This window comes from Zonotrichia leucophrys, chromosome 1 (assembly GCF_028769735.1).
Source record: "Zonotrichia leucophrys gambelii isolate GWCS_2022_RI chromosome 1, RI_Zleu_2.0, whole genome shotgun sequence".
NCBI classification, from domain to species: domain Eukaryota; kingdom Metazoa; phylum Chordata; class Aves; order Passeriformes; family Passerellidae; genus Zonotrichia; species Zonotrichia leucophrys.
Window position 1 is genome coordinate 82,250,625 of NC_088169.1, and position 18,273 is coordinate 82,268,897.

The window sequence follows — 18,273 nt, forward strand, 5'->3', positions numbered from 1 at the left end:
AGCCAAGGAATCAGTCTCTACATTACAAGTGGAAGCAACAGTGAATTCCCAGTCCTATTAAGCTGGCTAAGCTCTCATTTTTGGCAGATAGATCTGGATTTCTTTTGGAGTTCACACAATTTGAACTACCAAAATTCCTTCAACAATAAGAATTTAAAAAAAAAAATTCATTACACAAATGGCAATATCTAAGAAAATCTTTCTATAAATTGGTCATTATAAAGGAAGAAAGCCAAACTGCAGGCCTGACACAATGTCACCCACCATGCTTGTTCTGCTGAGGAGACCTGCAACTTCAAACTTATTCAGGCCAATCATAGGCAAACGAGTCAGAGTTGTGACATTTGGTACCATGATAATAAATATACTTCCATTATACCAATGCTGCTCAGCTGACAAGTACTACCAGTGAGAAAACAAAGCATTACAATGGAGCCTACCCTTCTAAAAACACAGCAAACAAAATAAACAAAATGGCAAACACACAGTAGAAGAGGACACCTTCTTAGGCAAAATTTCACATTGACAAGACAGAAGAGAGAACCAAGATAATTAATCAACACCATCTGATTAGCTCACTTTCAGTCTTGCCGTCAAAGGCATGAGCAGCCTCATCTCATACTTCTGCAAAAATAACATTACCAGCGAGCAATGCCAGCTTACGTTCCTAAGTGAAAAGAGAGCCAGTGTATCAGCAGCAAGTGATGTAATGGCAATTACACACACTGCTCATTCCCACGGCTGCAAAAGGATAATTTCTCAGGATGACAATGCCAAATGCTGCAGGAGCTAAAGTTCATTATTAGGACTCTCTCAGAAAGTAATTACTGTATGAAGTTTCAAGGAAGTCATTTTAAGCATCTTAATAAGTATGAACACATCTTACCAGACACACCTGTTAAATAACAGAACAAATGCCTTTTCTGTGGGAAAGAAACCGTAATTTGTTCCTTTGGCATGGTTTAGAATCCTTTTACAAATGCTTGCATGTTTGGTTTGACAAGATTTTGGAAACAACAGTAACACATTTTACATAATAAAAGTCCAGTGGAAATAAAAATGTACAGTCACTAACTGAAACATTTAAACTTCTCCCGAAGTAAATGAAATTAGGTTTTGTTATTACTTGCATGTTTATTTTCACATGTTCTGTGGATAGAAATTGGAGTAAGAATGAGGAGTTCTTTCAGGTCATGCACTAATTCCTCAATCTACAAGTTGTATATGGACAAAGTTAATTACTGTAGTTGATAGACTAACAGAACCATGTCTTTGGGAGGTTTTACATGTAATTGAACCATAAACCTAAAAATCACACCTTTCATTTAACAGATGCAATGCCTGTCAACACAGGAACCCAGCACTTCCATCTGAAGCTCAGACAGATGCAGTCTGCTGGATCTCACCAGTGGAAGAGATTACAACCCCCAGCTGGACTGTCACACATCCTTCGCAGAGATCATCACCCTCACTGCTCTGCCAACAGAGCAGCCTGTACACAGACCCTAATTCATCACACAAAAAAAAATAGGAGCTAAAAGAAAGTCAGTCAAGTTAGCTTGGCAATCTCTTCCTAAAACAAGAACATCTACCCACTGCCTAAGTTATTGCTGACATTGGATTTAGGTATTTTTGACATTTTACCCACCTGTGAAATTCTAAGAGTATTAAACAATGCCTGGAATAATTTTAATTCCGCATTCTTGCCTAAAGTTTACATCCTTGGGAATTTTCATCCATTTCAATTTTGGTAGTTTTTCCTAGCAGAAAGGAAGAAACTACATGAGTTAACATGAGTTAAAATGTCCAGCTATAAACCCTTACTCCATTGCTTTGGTCTAGAACTCCAGGAGGGCAAGAGCCATCCACTGCATGGGGTTTGCTGGACAATGCTGCTTCTGAGTTACTGCTACTGCTAGAATATACCTTTCACGCAAAAACAGATAGAAAAACTGCAGCATATATCCTATAGTACAAATCTATCACATCCAATCTCTCATCACTATCTAGAAGCAGATGGAGAGCACCTAGATCTTCACAGCCTCAAACAATCCCTTTTCATGGTTGCATATCAATTCCAGAAATACTCAGGCCAGTTAGCAGAAATAGAGGTGCTGGTACTTCTTTGATGGTTTCAAATGTTTCTGGCCTAGATAATCACATACCATGACTCTTGCTCTCAGGGGCTACTGAAGGAAGTACAGCAATAAGTTCAAAGAATAATACAACCTCAATCAAAACATTAAGAAAACATAAACATTAAAAAAGACCAAATTGGTTAAAAATAAAGGACTGAAGTCTCACATTTCCATCCTCCATCAACCACCCAAGAGAGCAGGCGAGAGAAGCAAGCTTATATGACTCAAGCTGCAAGACAAGTATATTAAATACAAGATATTAAGTACATTTCAAGTGAATGACTTTTCAACATTATGATCTTAGAAGAAACTCTTAAAAAGGTATGCAGAGCTCAGTTTGTAAAGGTGTCATGTACTCATTCAGCTTCCCAGTGCAGTCTCATTTTTTCTCCAAACACCACTCACACAGCTCCTTGACCATATTCAAGTGCTGAAGTGACTTGTTCAAAGAACCAACCCATAATGATCTTCAAACACCTTCCTGATAAATAGCAGCTGGTTTAAAGCCTGTTCCTGAGTAAGGACAGAGCTGCTTTTTTACTTTGCACTTTTCTCTATCAAATTTTATAAGTGATTTTAATCAAGATTTTTCTGAAATGGATGAGACTCAGTTTTAGATTTCTGTACCCTAAATAATCTCATGCAATCTCTCATACTAGTATTCAGCCCCTCTTCCAGATTCCTTAGGTATTCCAAAACAAAGGACATAACAGGAACTTCATTGGCAACTGATTCTACAATGGAAACCAATAATTTATGCCTTATTTTGTTTCACATATATTAACTACTTGCTAATCATTTACTAATTCCTGGAAGACAGACAACCTTTCTTCTTGAAGAGTCCTAGCAAGCATTCTTGTCACAGGCACCTGGGAATACATGGAAAATGCACCACATAGATCATCACCAGGTATGCACTCATTCTTGAAAGGATACAAGTTTGGAAAGTATTTCTTCTCTGATACATAACAAGGATAACAATCATGTTATCCATTGTTTTCTGAAATGCCATTTAATAGCTCTTACATATCCTAATCACTTAATTGCTGAGGCTCTGAATTTCACTTTGGACAGAAAAGCTGCGACATTCATGTACTTCAACAGGCACCATTAGCATGGCTGCCTTAAATACTTGTTTGCCTCTACTAGTGATTTCAGTTCACCAGTTTCAATCAGCACACTAGCCATCAACTTTTTAGTTGCAAGTCCTGCAATTGCAGGTGGTGGGCAGTGTGCAGAGACTGCCAGCAAGGATTCTGCTGCAGCTGTTTGCTCCTCAGGGGCATCCCTTTGCAAGAGAAAAAGCACGTACACCTCCCAAGATGCTGGTTGGTTACTGTGGTTGGTTCCAATGTGACAATCATTGGAATTGTCCTTTACATGGTTCTGACCTAGGACAACCCAAACAATGCTTCAAGGAGACTTGGAGGGCAGGTGGGCTAGGCAGCACTTCCACTACCCAGTCTGCATCTGGCCATGCTGTTCTGGAGGTCAGAACAGCTTGAACTGCTATGCCCACATAGGTGAAGGCGATGCCATGCCAGAGCAAGACACCAATCTCTCTGACCAGCACAGGCACGGGCATGGATCTGTTAGATGGCTAATACCCTCTGTAAGAGGAACTGCTGAAAACCATACAACTTAAAACCATCGCAGCAGAGTAACATTTTACTACAGCATTGAAATGAAGCACTGCAGATTGACAGGCAAATACATGGCAGAATAAGGAACAGCACTCTGTAGTTTAGAGGAATAAAGATGAATGGATATTAATACAACCTAGACTGCTAGAAAACATCATATTCTTTAGAGCTCATTACTTATAGATTCACTTTGACCTTTGAGAATTATTTACTCGAAAAGCATTCCATGGCTCCTCAGCCAGCTCCTCTTCTTCTCTGCCTTCTCCTCCACCTTTGAGGGAAAGTTGAGAGGCCTCTAAACAGACTTAGAAGTATGGCATAAGGGGTTTATCTTTTCAAGGGGCTGGTGAGTATGCTGTGAGTTAACTTTCAAACATTCATAGCTCCTGTAGGATTTACATGTCTGTGTGTAACATCTCTTACAATAAATGCATAATCATATTAATAAAAAGCAACTTTTAATTATTAACTATCCTGATAGTTACTTGAAATATATGCTGGAAACAGAATACAGAGATGCCTTTTATGCTCATTTTTCAGAGCAAGTCTGTATCTTACAGAATCCCAGAGGCTTGGGATTTCCTTCACTTATGATCATAAGGAAAAGTACAAACTTGGATAACTGGATAAAGTTCAGTATAATTAAAAGTTACTACAGCCTCTGCATGAGGAAAATAGAAACCAATATCAAATTACATCAATTATTTCTACAAAAGACAGATTAGGCCTTTTTAACTCCCCTCTAAAAATTATCTGAATTTCCTGCAACAATGTATTTTGAATCTGTAAAACAGAGAAAAAGAAGCAAAGTGGATACCTTTACTTGTTTACTCATTTAGAAGATTATAAAAATGAGAAGAAAGTAATTTTTAAAAAGCAAAGTTTCATATTCAAATGGTAAAATCAGAAATCAAGGTGATTGTTGTAGCTTTTCTTATTTCAAAGCACTACAAACAAGTCAATTAGAAAAAGACAAAAATTATTATACAAATTGAGAAGTTGCACAAAAATAGCTTTATTACATTTCATTTCTAGGATAGTATACCAACCTTAGAATGCAAAAGCAAGCAATATACAAGGTCCCATTTGCTGTCAGAAAGGAAGTTGACTGCAAGATCTCAGGTAGCAGTTTGTATAAATAATAGTCAAGCTTTCGTTTCCTGAGAATAGCTGCAACCTGAGAGAGAAGGGAAGAAAAAAAATGGAGGACAGACTTTAATTCAGTTAGGCACTTTTTGCACATGGTAAAGAAATAGAAAAACAGAAAATGAGGCATACCCACTTCAGTAGTAAAACAAAGCCTATTAAACTTTATGGACAATACCACAAAGATTTGCTTTGAACTTGTTCCAGCCGTTACAATATTTATACCAGGAAATACATCAAGCAATATGAAATGGGAAGTATGGGAGGAATTTTATTACCTTGTTAACATTGGCTATAATTGTCAGAAACACTGTCTGCCAGGTATCAAAACTTTTAAGATGTTGATATATCTACAGAGTTCTATCTTTGAGACAATTGGACAATCACATAATTATGGTCAGAATATCACTAAAGTAATCCAAACACATGTCTTACACAGTGCCTGTGAAGTGGTGATGTATTTTTAAAGGTTTTCTACTTCAATTAAATAACTGCAAGTCTTCAAGAAATGTTCATGATCTGCTGGGAGAACAACACATTCCTGACATATTTCACAGAATTGGTATATTACCTAAAAAACCACCTATAGCAGAAAACAGGCTCAATCTAAAGAATAAACATTCTTTTTGCTCAGTTTAATGTATGTCCCAGGTATTATAAAGAATAACTTATTTAGTGACTCAAACACTAAAGGCCTTCATACTTTTTTTTGTCTACAGAAATTCTGCAATTAGCTAACAGGAAGATGTAGCAAACCAGGCTTGTCTCAGAGGCGCCCAGGGCTAGACAAGAGGCACCAGACAAGCTCAAGTATGGGAAACTCTGGTTAGACCTAAAGAAAAAAAGTTTTCATTTGAGGGTGGCTGAATTTTGGAGGAGATTGCTGAAAATTATTGTGGACTCTCCACCCCTGGAGACCTTGAAACTTAACTAGAAAAGTCCTCAAGCAACCTCAGGGCCCCCCAAGGTCCCTTCAGCTACATGCTCTTATGACTCCATGAAAGTATACTTTGCGTGCACCATGACACAATTTTTCATTCTACTAGGGTTATTATCTGCAAGATTGATCTCTAATGCAATACAACAATTATCTTTAGCTGCACTGATCTCCCCAGGAGTCTCAAAACTGGATGGAGTTTTTGGTCAATGTTGCTAGTGCTGATGAGAAGAAAGACATCCTGTCAAATCCATACTGCCAGCACATCTCAAAGGCTTGGTTGTGAGAGGGAGATATTCTTCCCAAACACTGTCCACTGAATAGCAAGTAGATATTTTAGAATCAGAGATGGGCTGAAGATTCCACTAAAACTAACCATGGGAAAGTTCTGCCGAAATCTTATTTCCAAAATGAAGCTTGAACTAAGGTTTAAGAAGAAATCCATGCATGAACAGACCTCTGAAAACACATTTACACATTACTTAATCAAGTATCAAGACTGCTTTGAGCATAATGGATTAGGCAATGATGCAATCTAGATAATTTTCCTGCTGAAGCAAAGTCTTAACATAGCCTAAATGCCAGATAACTAGTTGCTACCCACTCAGCTATTTCTAGCATACTGTAGGAAGGACATGAACATTGGAACAAAATAACAATTTTTTTGTTTTAAGAACACAGCCTTTACACCAAAGCATGAAGTCTTGCTCCCTCAGACCAAAGTGTAAGAAGTGCAACACAGAAAGATTGGTATCTTACAAATTAATGTCAAATCAAATTAAAAAATTTATTTCTGTAATGTCTCCAGGAAGTTTTAGATATTAATATAAGTTTCTGGTCTCCTTCCCTTCACTGTGCTACTCCCAAATGAAAAACAGAAAAGAATCAGAAACAATAACACACAAACCATTCCAAAGAAAATTGCTCACACTAATTGAAAGAGAAATATGTGTGAGAGCAATAGAGCTTCGTGGACACACACAAAAAAAAAAGTTTATAAAGGCTTAAATTTTCTAATTGCTTTATAGACACCAATGAAGCTAAATATTGTGTAGGGCTGAAAGCAGGCAGGAGCAGTCTATATAGAGTTTTTCTACTCTTCTACTGCCAGTGATGTGATTACGTGGAAAAATACCAGATATTTCAGGATACCATTTTGCTGTCCCTATCAGTGCCACATATTTCAGAAAAGTATTATTAAAGTGCAGAAAGGTTATGAAATCTGATGTCAGAATGCAGCAGTTCATGGCTCCCACTGGGATACACTTCACCCAAGTCAGCTGGTGATGAAAACCAAATTCTTACAATAAATGCACTGGTCAAGGCTTAGCAGTGGATGCCAATAGCAGAAAGAACGGAAGGAGAGGGCATCAGGATGTCCAGTGGGTACTTTCTTGGCAAAATAATAATCTCCACAAAGATGCATTGAAAAAAAAAATGGTCAGTATTAATAAAGAAACAGATAGGAAAAATATTTTCTAGCATTAACTGTAGAATTCACACAAATGCATTTTGACTCTCCAACATAAAAAATGTAATTATAAGAATTCAGTCCACCAGTTTCATGATACCTCAGTTTGTGGAATATCATTACTCAAGTACTTTTTCTTTTTTTAATTTAGTCTTTATATGCAAATGCTAAGCCCCACAGACCTAAAAAAAGCCCAGAATTTATTTATTGTGTCCTAACCATGGAAAGAATATACACAATTCCAACACCATCCCTAAACCACAGCTGCACAGTCTACTGCAAGATTAGAGCTAGGCTATTGGTGTTCCAGCAGAAAAGGAACATGAGACAAACCCAAGCATGATTTGAGGCACCAGCCAAGCCTGATTATTTTCACAATGTGTCATGTAACGCCTACAAGCATTCATCATCCAACCACAATAACCTCAGCTTCACCTCCAGCATCCTTAATCCTCACCTGTGTCCCTGAACTATGCATTCCACAAGAGGCACTGCACAGAGACGATAGTCTGACTTAATTAATGCGATTAATTGGCTGACCAATGTACAGCTGGACAGGTTACACAGCAGGCTAAAACCACCACAGGCTTTCTGCCAATTCTGTGTACAACATTTCTGTCTCTCCCTCCTCCACCTCCCTCCCTAACCATGTCCTAAGCTTGTACAGAGTGCATGACTTCAAGGACTACCCCTCCATCAAAGTTTGGTGGAATCAGACAACACATACTACACTGACTGATGGAAAATGGAAACAAGCACTACCATCTCTCATTCCTTCACTACATCCAGCTGAAATCAACCGCACCATAACAAACTTTTATTAAAGAAAAAAAGAAAGAATTTTGAAAACCCTATAGAAATATGCAGACAGCCAAATCCTTAGGAAAGCAGAGGTCAATAGCATTTATAAGTACAACTATCTGACATGTTGAGGCACCTTTAAAATGCAAATTTGAAGATTACCAATACAACCATGCACATGGTTTATATAATCCATATGCTGCAAGTCATTAAAAACCCAAGGAAAAAATTATGAAGTAAGTCACATGATAAAAGCAATCTCCAGTATTTAAAACAGTTAAGAAGATACTTCAGATTACTCAAATGGTGGGCAGAGCTACAAATGCATGTCAGATTTCCTTCAAAATCATATTCAATTATTTATATGTTCTTTCAGAACCATTTGCAACTTTTTACAAATTTTACAACAACATTACTCCTTTGTTTTATAAAAACTATTATTAAGTGCTTTGGAGTAACTGAATCTCAAAATGCCCTCAGGTACCACTTGGGTTTTGAAAGACACTTGTTCAAATAAGCAACTTCTTTCTCATGTGTCCTCTGAAACACTCAGATTTGTTTTTCCTTTAGTTAGCTCATCCCTTCCTGATTTCACAGATTACAAAACCTGGCTCCCACATTGTTTAATTTCATAACTCAGTTCCTGCAATACTCTGAGGAAGAACAATGTGCCTCCTGCTCTCTGAGTTGCCCTGTTTCATGTGAGATGCTATATGAGGATCACCATCAGTGGTTTGAGTTGTTTTGATTTGGATTTTTTTAAATTTTCCATATCACCCAACCAACTAAAAACAGTACTCACATACTCTTTAATGACATCTAAATTACCTTCAAGCCTGAAATCACTCTCACTCCATGACAACTTATCTTTACTATTTGTTTTCCTTCTACTGAAATGAGTTGGAGACTGTATTTCATTCCCTTTAAAATGTCTAAGTCAGCATAATTTTCAAGGATTGTCCCCCTACCCTGAAATTCTTGCACTCTACTGTAAAGCTGTACCAACTTAAGAGAACAGATTTATTCCTTGATACACAGTCCCTGCTAGTTCTGAGTATTTGTAGTGTCTCTACCAAGATCTTTGCTCAGTCAGTCAAGGCTGAGGCTTTCCCTGATTTCCAACATTACCGTGATGCAGGTCCCTGGTTACCCCTTCCATCTTTGAGCATAAGTGTTTCAGTTCACCTGAATTCATTGTATGATTTTTTAAAATTCTCAGGATATCTGAGCAAAAGATTCCTTTTGTTTATTTTCAATTTATGAAAGAATTTTATAGTGTGGTCTGAAAGCCACCTGAACAGCCTGGAATGAAAAAGTCACAGATTCTTACTTTAGTAACATCTAGGCTAATTTTAGTCATATTTAACCCACCTTCCAGAAGAATCCAAAGGCAAGAAGACAGTGACCTACATGTCATTCATAACATAGCAGAGACACAGGGCACTGCACAGTACTAAGATGAACAGATATCCAAAAGAAGGCAATCACATACCACCATCACAGCATCTCTAGGTACTGGGTTGGACAGAAGAAAGATTACTGAGAGTCTAACCCAGAGATCCAAGCTGGCATCCAGAAGCACGTTCCACAGTAACACTATCATCCTCCCTAGTCTCCCCATCCTGCTTTTAAATACACAATGGTTTGCAGCACAAACAAGGAGAAATCACATTTTAATATACCCAGCAATTCCAGAGTATTTTAGAATACAGTCTGGCAGTGCAGCCTTCCTGCACCCCTCACAAAGATGATAAATGACTACTCTATCTATGCTGGCAGATAAGAGAGGATCCCCTTTAGTGTTAGCTGGCTCCCCACCTTTGCTCAGGACCAGTTCAAACAGCTCTCCCAAGGGAAGCTGTGTGAAAAGCAAATATGCAGCAGCACAGCCAATGCGCACCATCCATCCTTGGGAACAACCTCTGGCCCAATCCCACAGCAATGTGCACACAGCCAGGAAAGTGATGTGAGACTCACACTGCAGCTTGATCTGCGCCTGGTGATTCTGTCCCACCTATAACATTTTCAGAATAATTCATTAGCACAGTAAGAGTTGTTCTTGCAGTTATTGTCTCCAGCCAAACAGGGATTTACCTGTGAAGTGACCTGCCAGCTGCCACACGCTGCCTGCACTGCAGCTCCCTGGCCCATGCTGTACTCGTACCAATGTCCCTCCCACTGACATTGCAGAGGAAGAAAAAGCACTTTATACAATTGCTGATAGCATTTGTGTCTCTGACAGTATGATATCCAATGCTATCCTATTCCTAGAGAGGTTACAGAATAAAGAATGGAGATGAAGACACAGAATACAGTTACTGATGGGTCAAACAGGGCTCAGGAAGACAACAGCACTGGAATCCTAAGTAGAAAAAAAATCCCTTCTGATACAGAAAGAGAAAGAAGCAATTGACATCTAAAAACCTGAAGATTATTCTAGGCACAGGAAGAAGCAGATACGGCACAAGTATTAAGAAGTACTAGAAGTGAAACCAAAATGAGAATCAAAAGTAAGAAAATGAGCATGAGAAGAAATTAAGAAAGAAAAAAAAACAATAAAATAGGTCAAGTGCTGAGGATCATTAAAATCTGTACTGGGGCAGCAGACTGGTTACATCTGTTGTGAAGGGCTGGCTGAAGCAGCCCTCGGTGCAGAACACATGTGAGACAGCCCCGCTGGCAGCCACAGTGCCCCAGGCCTGCTGCTCCTCTGCTCCATGCCAGCAGATCTGTGCGGGAGAGGCGTCTGCAGTCAGAGCCAGGGTAAGCCAAGAGTCAGCTCGGGCCAAGGCTCAGGCTGTGCCCTTTAGCAGCAGCAAGGAAGGGCAGCAGATGCAGGGGAGCAAGGGGGCGGTGCTGGGAAGGAAGGGCAGGAGAAGTAGCTGGGGAGGGAAGGGTTAGGGTTACCTGCGTTTGAAAGGGAAAAGGGCAGGACAGAAGTCAGGTTGGAAAGTGAGGGAGGGAGCCTGTCTGAAATTAGGTGGAGAACACACAATCAGACTAAGAGAAAGGAAAGGTAAATGGCATGACTGACTCTTGCCACCCCATAGGCAAAAGGTTAGAAGAATGAGTTCTACAATTGCTACTGCAAAGTAGCAAACCAACAATTTTTACCTTATTCAGATTAGGTGAAAATAATGTTACCTGATGAGCTTATCTCTGATGCACTACAAAGACTTCATACAAATAACTGAGCACATTTATCTACTGTGCACTATCAGCAAACAAATGCCTAAAACGTACAGGAACAGAGGACTTTGTTCTAATGCATGTGATGAACAGCACTTTACCCTTGTGAAATCAACAGAATCTTGGGAAATGGAAGCTGAGACAACTCAAAGTCAGTATTCCAGCCTTTCCCCAGCTTCATGCAATTTCCCTGTTAAATCATTTTTTTGTCCTCACTGCTGTGAATTTCTAGAAATCTGACTTCTCCAGCTTTGAAAATACAAGATGACACTTTCCCATTTCGCTTAGCTTTCATTAATGTAAAAACAAAGTACAGATGAAAGAAAATACAGCAAATTCAGAGGAAGGACTTTTTCATTGACGCCTCAAGATATCAAGGCAAATAGTTCTCAAAAGGTGTAATTACAAGGTTTATGAAAGACTGTTTAGGGATTCTTCTGCAGGTACAGATGCTAAGCAACTTTTTTTTTTTTTAGTTAGCCTCATAAGACTTGCATATGGAGACACTCAGTTTGTGCAAACACAGGCAGCTTTAATTACAAAACAGGCATTCCTGCCAGCCACTTCATATGGGGAGAGACAATTCAATTTAGATGTGAAGCCCATTTTCACTAAAGCAATCCATTTGTACTGGAGCAAAAATAAAGACAGTGCAAGTATGGTGTCTCAAGGCTATATTTTTTCCTAACTAAAAAAATACTCGGGCACAATTACTAAAAAGAGTAGGAAAAAAAACAAACAACAACTAAACAAAGAGAACAGCACTACTTAAAAGCAAAGACTCTATACAGTCACTTACTGACAGCCAATATTTCACTTACTAACAGCACTTAATTCAGCTCCATCAGTCTCCCACAGACCAAAGAGAAACAAAGCCTTTGAGAGATGCGGGGTGAAGCTGTTATGAGTTTGGACTCTGGATTGTAACTGTCCCTAACCATGTTCTCTCAGGGAACAATCTCTGGTTATTTATTCTCATCTATTCATTCTCATTCATTTCTACACAAGCTTTTGGGAAAGGAAACTCTTTCATCTCCTTTCCTTAGTTATTAGCTTGTAGCAACAGGAGGAACAATCAGAAGCCATTTTACAGGCTTGACATAGAAAAATGAAGTGCATTTTTTGTTGCTGAGCTCTACAAGGGACCAGGACTAAGTACTACCAGAAACATTATGAACATACACTGACAGAACTATGAATACAAAATAACTTAAGTCCATCCTCTTATGTGAACCTGAACATTTCTGCTGTACACCTGTGGTATTTCATTTACAATTAAAAGGTTTTCAAGCACAGCTGTAACTCCAGCAAAGAATGACTTCTGTGATGACTGTCTTAATTCAAGACTGTTCTTTCCCTGCCAGGCTACTTAGCTTGCAAAGCTTCTGCTTCCTCCTCTGCAGCCCACATTGCACCCTTTTCCTCTTTACCTTACACTGGTTCTGCTGCTCATCAAATCCTGCTCAATAATCCTATTCAATTCATTACTGCATCTGAAAATGACCCCAGCTAAAAGCAGGGTAAGTAACCTCTTGTGGGTTAGCTCATGGAGAGACGAGGTCCAGAACCACACAAAGAAAAAGTACAGTGATGTGTCTGGGAGCAGAGACTGGCAAGTGCCAGGATCTGAGAGCAATTCAGCTTTAGATTACTCTGGCATCTCAAATTAAACAGTATCAACAAAAACCTAAGAGAAACTAAACTGAACTGCAAAGAAGACAGTGCAAAAAGTGAGGCAGAGGTATTACAATATAGCAGGAGACTGGTTGAGAAGGTTCTCACTTCACTTTGGGTTTGTGACAAAATGTAACTGTTTATGGGGTCACAATGCAAAACAGGTCAGGAAAACATTTTGCATTTTTAGGTTTGTTTTTCTTTTCAAAGACATAAAAAGTGGGAGCTTTCCCCCTAACCCGTGACTGCACAACTGAGTGACCCATAACAGAGCTATGAGCAGGAAATCTCTTGACCAGGTTTGGCTGTTGGGGATTTTCGATTTAATTACAGAACTGTTTAAGCTGCTTTATACTCAACCAGACCTGACAGATCACCACTACACCTCTCATGGCTCACTTCAGAACCATGCTCTGCTGGTACAAGTATTTATGCTCCTACAGAGCAAACTAGATAGGAAACAGATCCAAAGAAAAGAGCACTGGTTAAAGGAAGAGGAGAAGAGAGAATGTTCTCTGTATTAGTTTAATGATACAACTCACTGTATGCTCCCACCAACAGCTGCCACTCCTGTCTGTGGCAGTTCAGAGTGAAAATGTTCACTGTCAGAAACGACAACTCCTTAGGGTCACGCTGCTACCAGTTTTAGCAGTTACTGTTTTATCATATAAATGGATGTCATCACAATTTTCACTCATAAACCCTTCAATGGGAGCTTAACCAAAGTATGTCAGGATGCTGCAGTCCCACCCCTTTCCTTCTCTGTATTACATAGCTCAATAATTTTGTTGCACCAGCACTGGTGCAGACTCAATGACTTGTGCTTCTTTCTGTCCATCCAGCCTGGGGGCAGCTCGGTGGGCAGCTCACTGCTCATTGCCCGGTACCAGTACGGGAGAAGCAGAGAGGTGGGGACAGACACACTCACCTGCAGCAACTCCAGCTAACACTGGCTTCCAGGGTATGTTTACACAGGTGATGCAAACACATCCCAGCTCTTCTATCTACACCCTAATTTGCTGGAAATGTGCCAGCTGAGGTGATATAACCAAGCCTAATTGCACACTCTCACTAAGATACCTCACCTGTAGGATACTCTCTGAATACTCAGACTCCTTTAGCCCTCATAAATTTTTTTAGTCTTGCTTCATTATGCAATGGAATCTCCTTGATCTTAAAGCACTGATTAGGAAGGTGTCACCAAGACACGTGCATTACACTTGCTGCTGCCAGAGACACAATGCTAGCCTCCCAGGCAAACACTAAGGCTTTTCATTCAGGTATCACAGGTATTGGAAGATGACAAGAATACAACGTTCAGGCATGTGCCATGCCCCTCTACCCACCAGCAGCAATCCTCTCACAGTATGTTATGCCTCCAGATGCCACCACCCCTCTGTTTTGTCTCTGCCCTACTTGGCCAGGATTCAACATATTCTCCCTGCCATGCCTTTCCCCCCTCAAACACCAGGTTCTCCCCACCACACAATCCTTCTCCTCCTTACACCAGACGGCCCCACCACCATCCCTCTCCTCCCCAGCACCAGACTCCACACCAAACCATACTATTTGCCATTCTTTCCCTTCACTCCAGGGTCAGGCTGCCCCTTGACGTGTCTCCTACCCTTTGCCTCCGACCATAACCCTCTCCCCTCACCCCAGACGAGCTTCCCTTCCTCACTAGGCCTTATGTCCTTCCCCCCCCCCACCCCAAGCCACACTCCCCTCGCCATGGCACCGCTTGTGCCCTCCCCAAAAACACCCCTATACCCTTCCCCCTCCGCTCAGGCCAGGCTCCCACCACGTCCTTTATAGCCCACTTCCACTCCAGGCCAGGCTCCCCACTGCGCCCTGGTATCCACCCAAAACCAAGGCCAGGCTCCCCAGTCTCTGATACCCCTCCTGCCCTTGTCGTCCGAGGCCAGGCCCCCCCTTAGGCCGGGCTGCCGCACACACACACGCACACACCCACCAGGTAGAGGGTGCCGTAGATGCGGAGGGACTCTGCCAGGGCGCTCTGGGTGACGTGCAGCACGGCCCAGGAGCACTTGGGGTGCCAGGTGTGCCCGATCTCGTAGCAGCTGTGGGGGATGGACTTGCTCAGCGCCGCCATCTTTGCAGCGCGCGCGCGGAGGGGAGGGGACGGGAGGGGGGCGCGGGGCGCGCGCGGCCGCCGCGTCACCGCCGGTGCCGGGGGAAGAGGTCGCGCGGGGCGCTGCGCGCGCCGGGGTTACTCGCGGGCACAGCCGCTCTTCCCACGCCCCCCGCCCCGCGCGCGCGCCGCTCGCGTGAGGCCCGCAGCCAATCCGGGCAGCGGCCGGGGCCGGGGGTGGCGCGAGCCGCGGGGCGGGGGACGGGGGGGGCCGGCGACGCGAGGAGACGCTGAGGGCGTCTGTGTGTCCCGAGTGTGTGTGTGTCACCGTGTGTGTGTCTGTGTGTGCGTGTGTGTCACCGTGTGTCACCGGTGTGTGTGTGTGTGTGTGTGTGTGTGTTTGTGTGTGTGTGTGTGTCACCGTGTGTGTCGTGTGTGTCTCTGTGTGTGCGTGTGTGTCACCGTGTGTGTCCCGTGTGAGTGTGTGTTTGTGTGTATCTGTGTGTCACCGTGTGTGTGTGTCTGTGTGTGTGTCAGTCACCGTGTGTGTGTGTGTCTGTGTGTGTGTGTCACCGTGTGTGTGTGTCTGTGTGTGTGTCAGTCACCGTGTGTGTGTGTGTCTGTGTGTGTGTCAGTCACCGTGTGTGTGTGTGTCTGTGTGTGTCACCGTGTGTGTATGTCACTATGTGTGCGCGCGCGTGTGTCTGTGTGTGTGTGTTTGTGTCACCGTGTGTGTCCTGTGTGTGTGTCACCCGTGTGTGTCCCTCTTGTGTGTCCCATGTGTCTCTGTCCCTCTGTGTGTGTGTGTGTGTGTGTTTGTGTCCTCCGTGTGTGTCCTTCGTGTGTGTCCCCCTTGCCCTTTGGGCGTCCCGCCTGTGTGTCCCGCGCCCGTCCCGAATGTGTCCCCTTCGTGTGTCCTGTGTGCGTGCCGTGTCCTGTCACACCCCCGTGGCAGTACGGGCACTTGTGTGCCTGCACGAAGCTGTGGTTCTGTACTCGGTGGGGTCAGAATCGCAGCCGTGCGGATTTTGGGATGTCTGCGGCGAGAGCCGCTCGCACGGCTGGGCTGGTTCTCGTCGTGGTGCCGAGAGGAGGTTCCGGTGCAGGGCGAGGAGTCTGAGCGCTCAGAATTAAAGGTCATGTCGCATTTGCTCGCCGCCTGTGACGGCAGCGACATCTCCTTCAGCCCGCTCCACCCGTGCAGCCCTGCTCTCTCTGGTTTTCGTGTCACCCCGCTCCTCCTGAGCCCTGGATAATGTCAAACGCTGTTTCCTGTCTCAATTGGTGTGGCCTCCTCACACGCTTAGGAGTCTGTCTGCTGTGGTTAGAGTGTTTGCAGGCTGCCTGGAGAGTTTTGTAAACTTGCTGGGAAGTAGATTGGCCTGTGCGTGAGTCCATGTGCAGAACTGTGTATTAAGTGCAAAGTCTTCTAAAAAAACTGCTTTAATTTTGAGCACAGTGATACCAGAAAAGTAAAAATATGCACACATTCTCACACACACACAGCGTCCCGCATGTCCCCCGTGTCCTGTCACTCCCGCAGTGGACAAGCATAGGGAGTGGCTCCCAGTGCCACAGCAGTGAGCAGGATGACCAGCCAGGGAGATGATTAACTGAGGTTTAAAGGGACACTGGAGATCATCTCGTCCAAGCTCCCTCCTTAAGCAGCATCCCCTGAAGCACATCACTCAGGATTGTTTACAGGCAGCTTTATAAAAAGTGAGGGAGACTCCACAACCTCTCTGGGCAGCCTTTTCCATTGCTTGGTGACCTACACAGTAAAGAAGTTCTTCTTCATGTTGAGGTGGAACTTCCTATGAATCAGTTTCTGCCCATTGCCTCATGTCCTCTTGCTTGGCATCACCAAGAAGAGCCTGGCTCCATCCTCTTGACACCCTTCCTTCAGAGACTGACAGACATTGGTGAGATCCCCTCTCAGTTTTCTCAGGTGAAAGAGCCCCAGGTCCCTCAGCCTTTCCTCACAGAAATGATGTCTCAATCCCCTAATCACCTTTGGACATGGTGGAGTTTTTACAAAACCATGGTGGCAATGACTGATGACACAGTTACAGCTCAATTGCAAAACTAGCATCTGGATCCAGCTTGAAATTTTGCTAATTTAGGGACTAAAGGGGCAGTGTGTATCAGGACCTGAGGATTTTATTTGTGTCTCTGTTAACTGACAGTTCACAAACACTCTGTCCTGCTGAAGCAAGTACACTCTGTATGTCCTGTGCTGAGGTTGAATTAAGAAGAGATTGTTTCCCTAGGTGGAACATACATCCTGAAGTCCATAGGAAGAACAGCAAAGTAACCTGCAGTGAAATGCAGACTTAGAACAGATCCACAGCAGGAAAATTCCGTCCTCTTACAGCCTGGCTCCAAACAGAATTGTTGAAGAGTTCACCTCGCTGACCAGACTTGAGACCATCCTGTACCACTCACAAAAAGATAGAACCAATTTGCCACTGATTTTGCAAACTCTTTTACTGCTCTTCCAAAGGAGCTTGCTGTGGGTGCAAGAACATACTTGCATTTAAATTTTAGCAGCCCAGAGATGGATAGGTTGGATGGTTCACAGAACTTGGGGGCACTGAGAGACTGTTTGCAGACTCACAAAAAATCTGCAGTAGGAGATCTTTGGCCTAAATAGTTCAACTATGTTATTTCAGTCAGTGTATCTGACCAACCAACCCTCTTCAGGTAGAACTCTGTCTATGACAGTTTGTATTTAAAATCTAGTAGAAGGCCCTAGAGATGACTTTTTTGAAAATTCAGCTTTAGTGCTGGGGTACAGCTCCCCTGCCGCTGTGGCTGTGTGGCAGCCTCAGGGATTGAACATTGCTGTGTGCTGAGCCTCGCAGGGAAGCAGCCTTGGCAATATAACCTGCTGCAGTGCTGCCTGGACTTTGGCTTGGATCTAGAGCCTGCTTGCAGTTTTTGTAGTACTCTGTGAAACACTGCTTGTGGCCAGAAAAGGCAATTATTGCCTAACTATGGATTCTGGCTCTCTTTGCTTGCATGTTTTGGCTTTCATAATATTCTGGGCTTAAGTTTTGCTTGCTGCCTTGTGTTTGTAGGCAGAGAACTATGGCACATACAATAGTAATTGCACAAGTTGATTATTTCACCTCTGACACACATTTGTGCAGACAGTCCTAATTTTGGGACCACTTGCCAAG

At 42.7% G+C, this 18,273-nt stretch overlaps 1 protein-coding gene across 1 annotated transcript in view; it reads right to left on the reverse strand.

The window, feature by feature from the left end:
* The window catches only part of TMEM135 (transmembrane protein 135), a 156,280-nt gene extending 141,042 nt beyond the window's left edge, over positions 1 to 15,238 (reverse strand). The window contains exons 1-2 of the mRNA XM_064719310.1: positions 14,972 to 15,238; positions 4,831 to 4,958 (exon numbers count right to left, since the gene is read on the reverse strand). Coding sequence (XP_064575380.1) covers positions 4,831 to 4,958; positions 14,972 to 15,112 — 269 coding nt within the window. The 5' untranslated portion in view covers positions 15,113 to 15,238. The remainder of the gene's footprint in view (positions 1 to 4,830; positions 4,959 to 14,971) is intronic.
* Between the last annotated feature and the right edge of the window lie 3,035 nt (positions 15,239 to 18,273).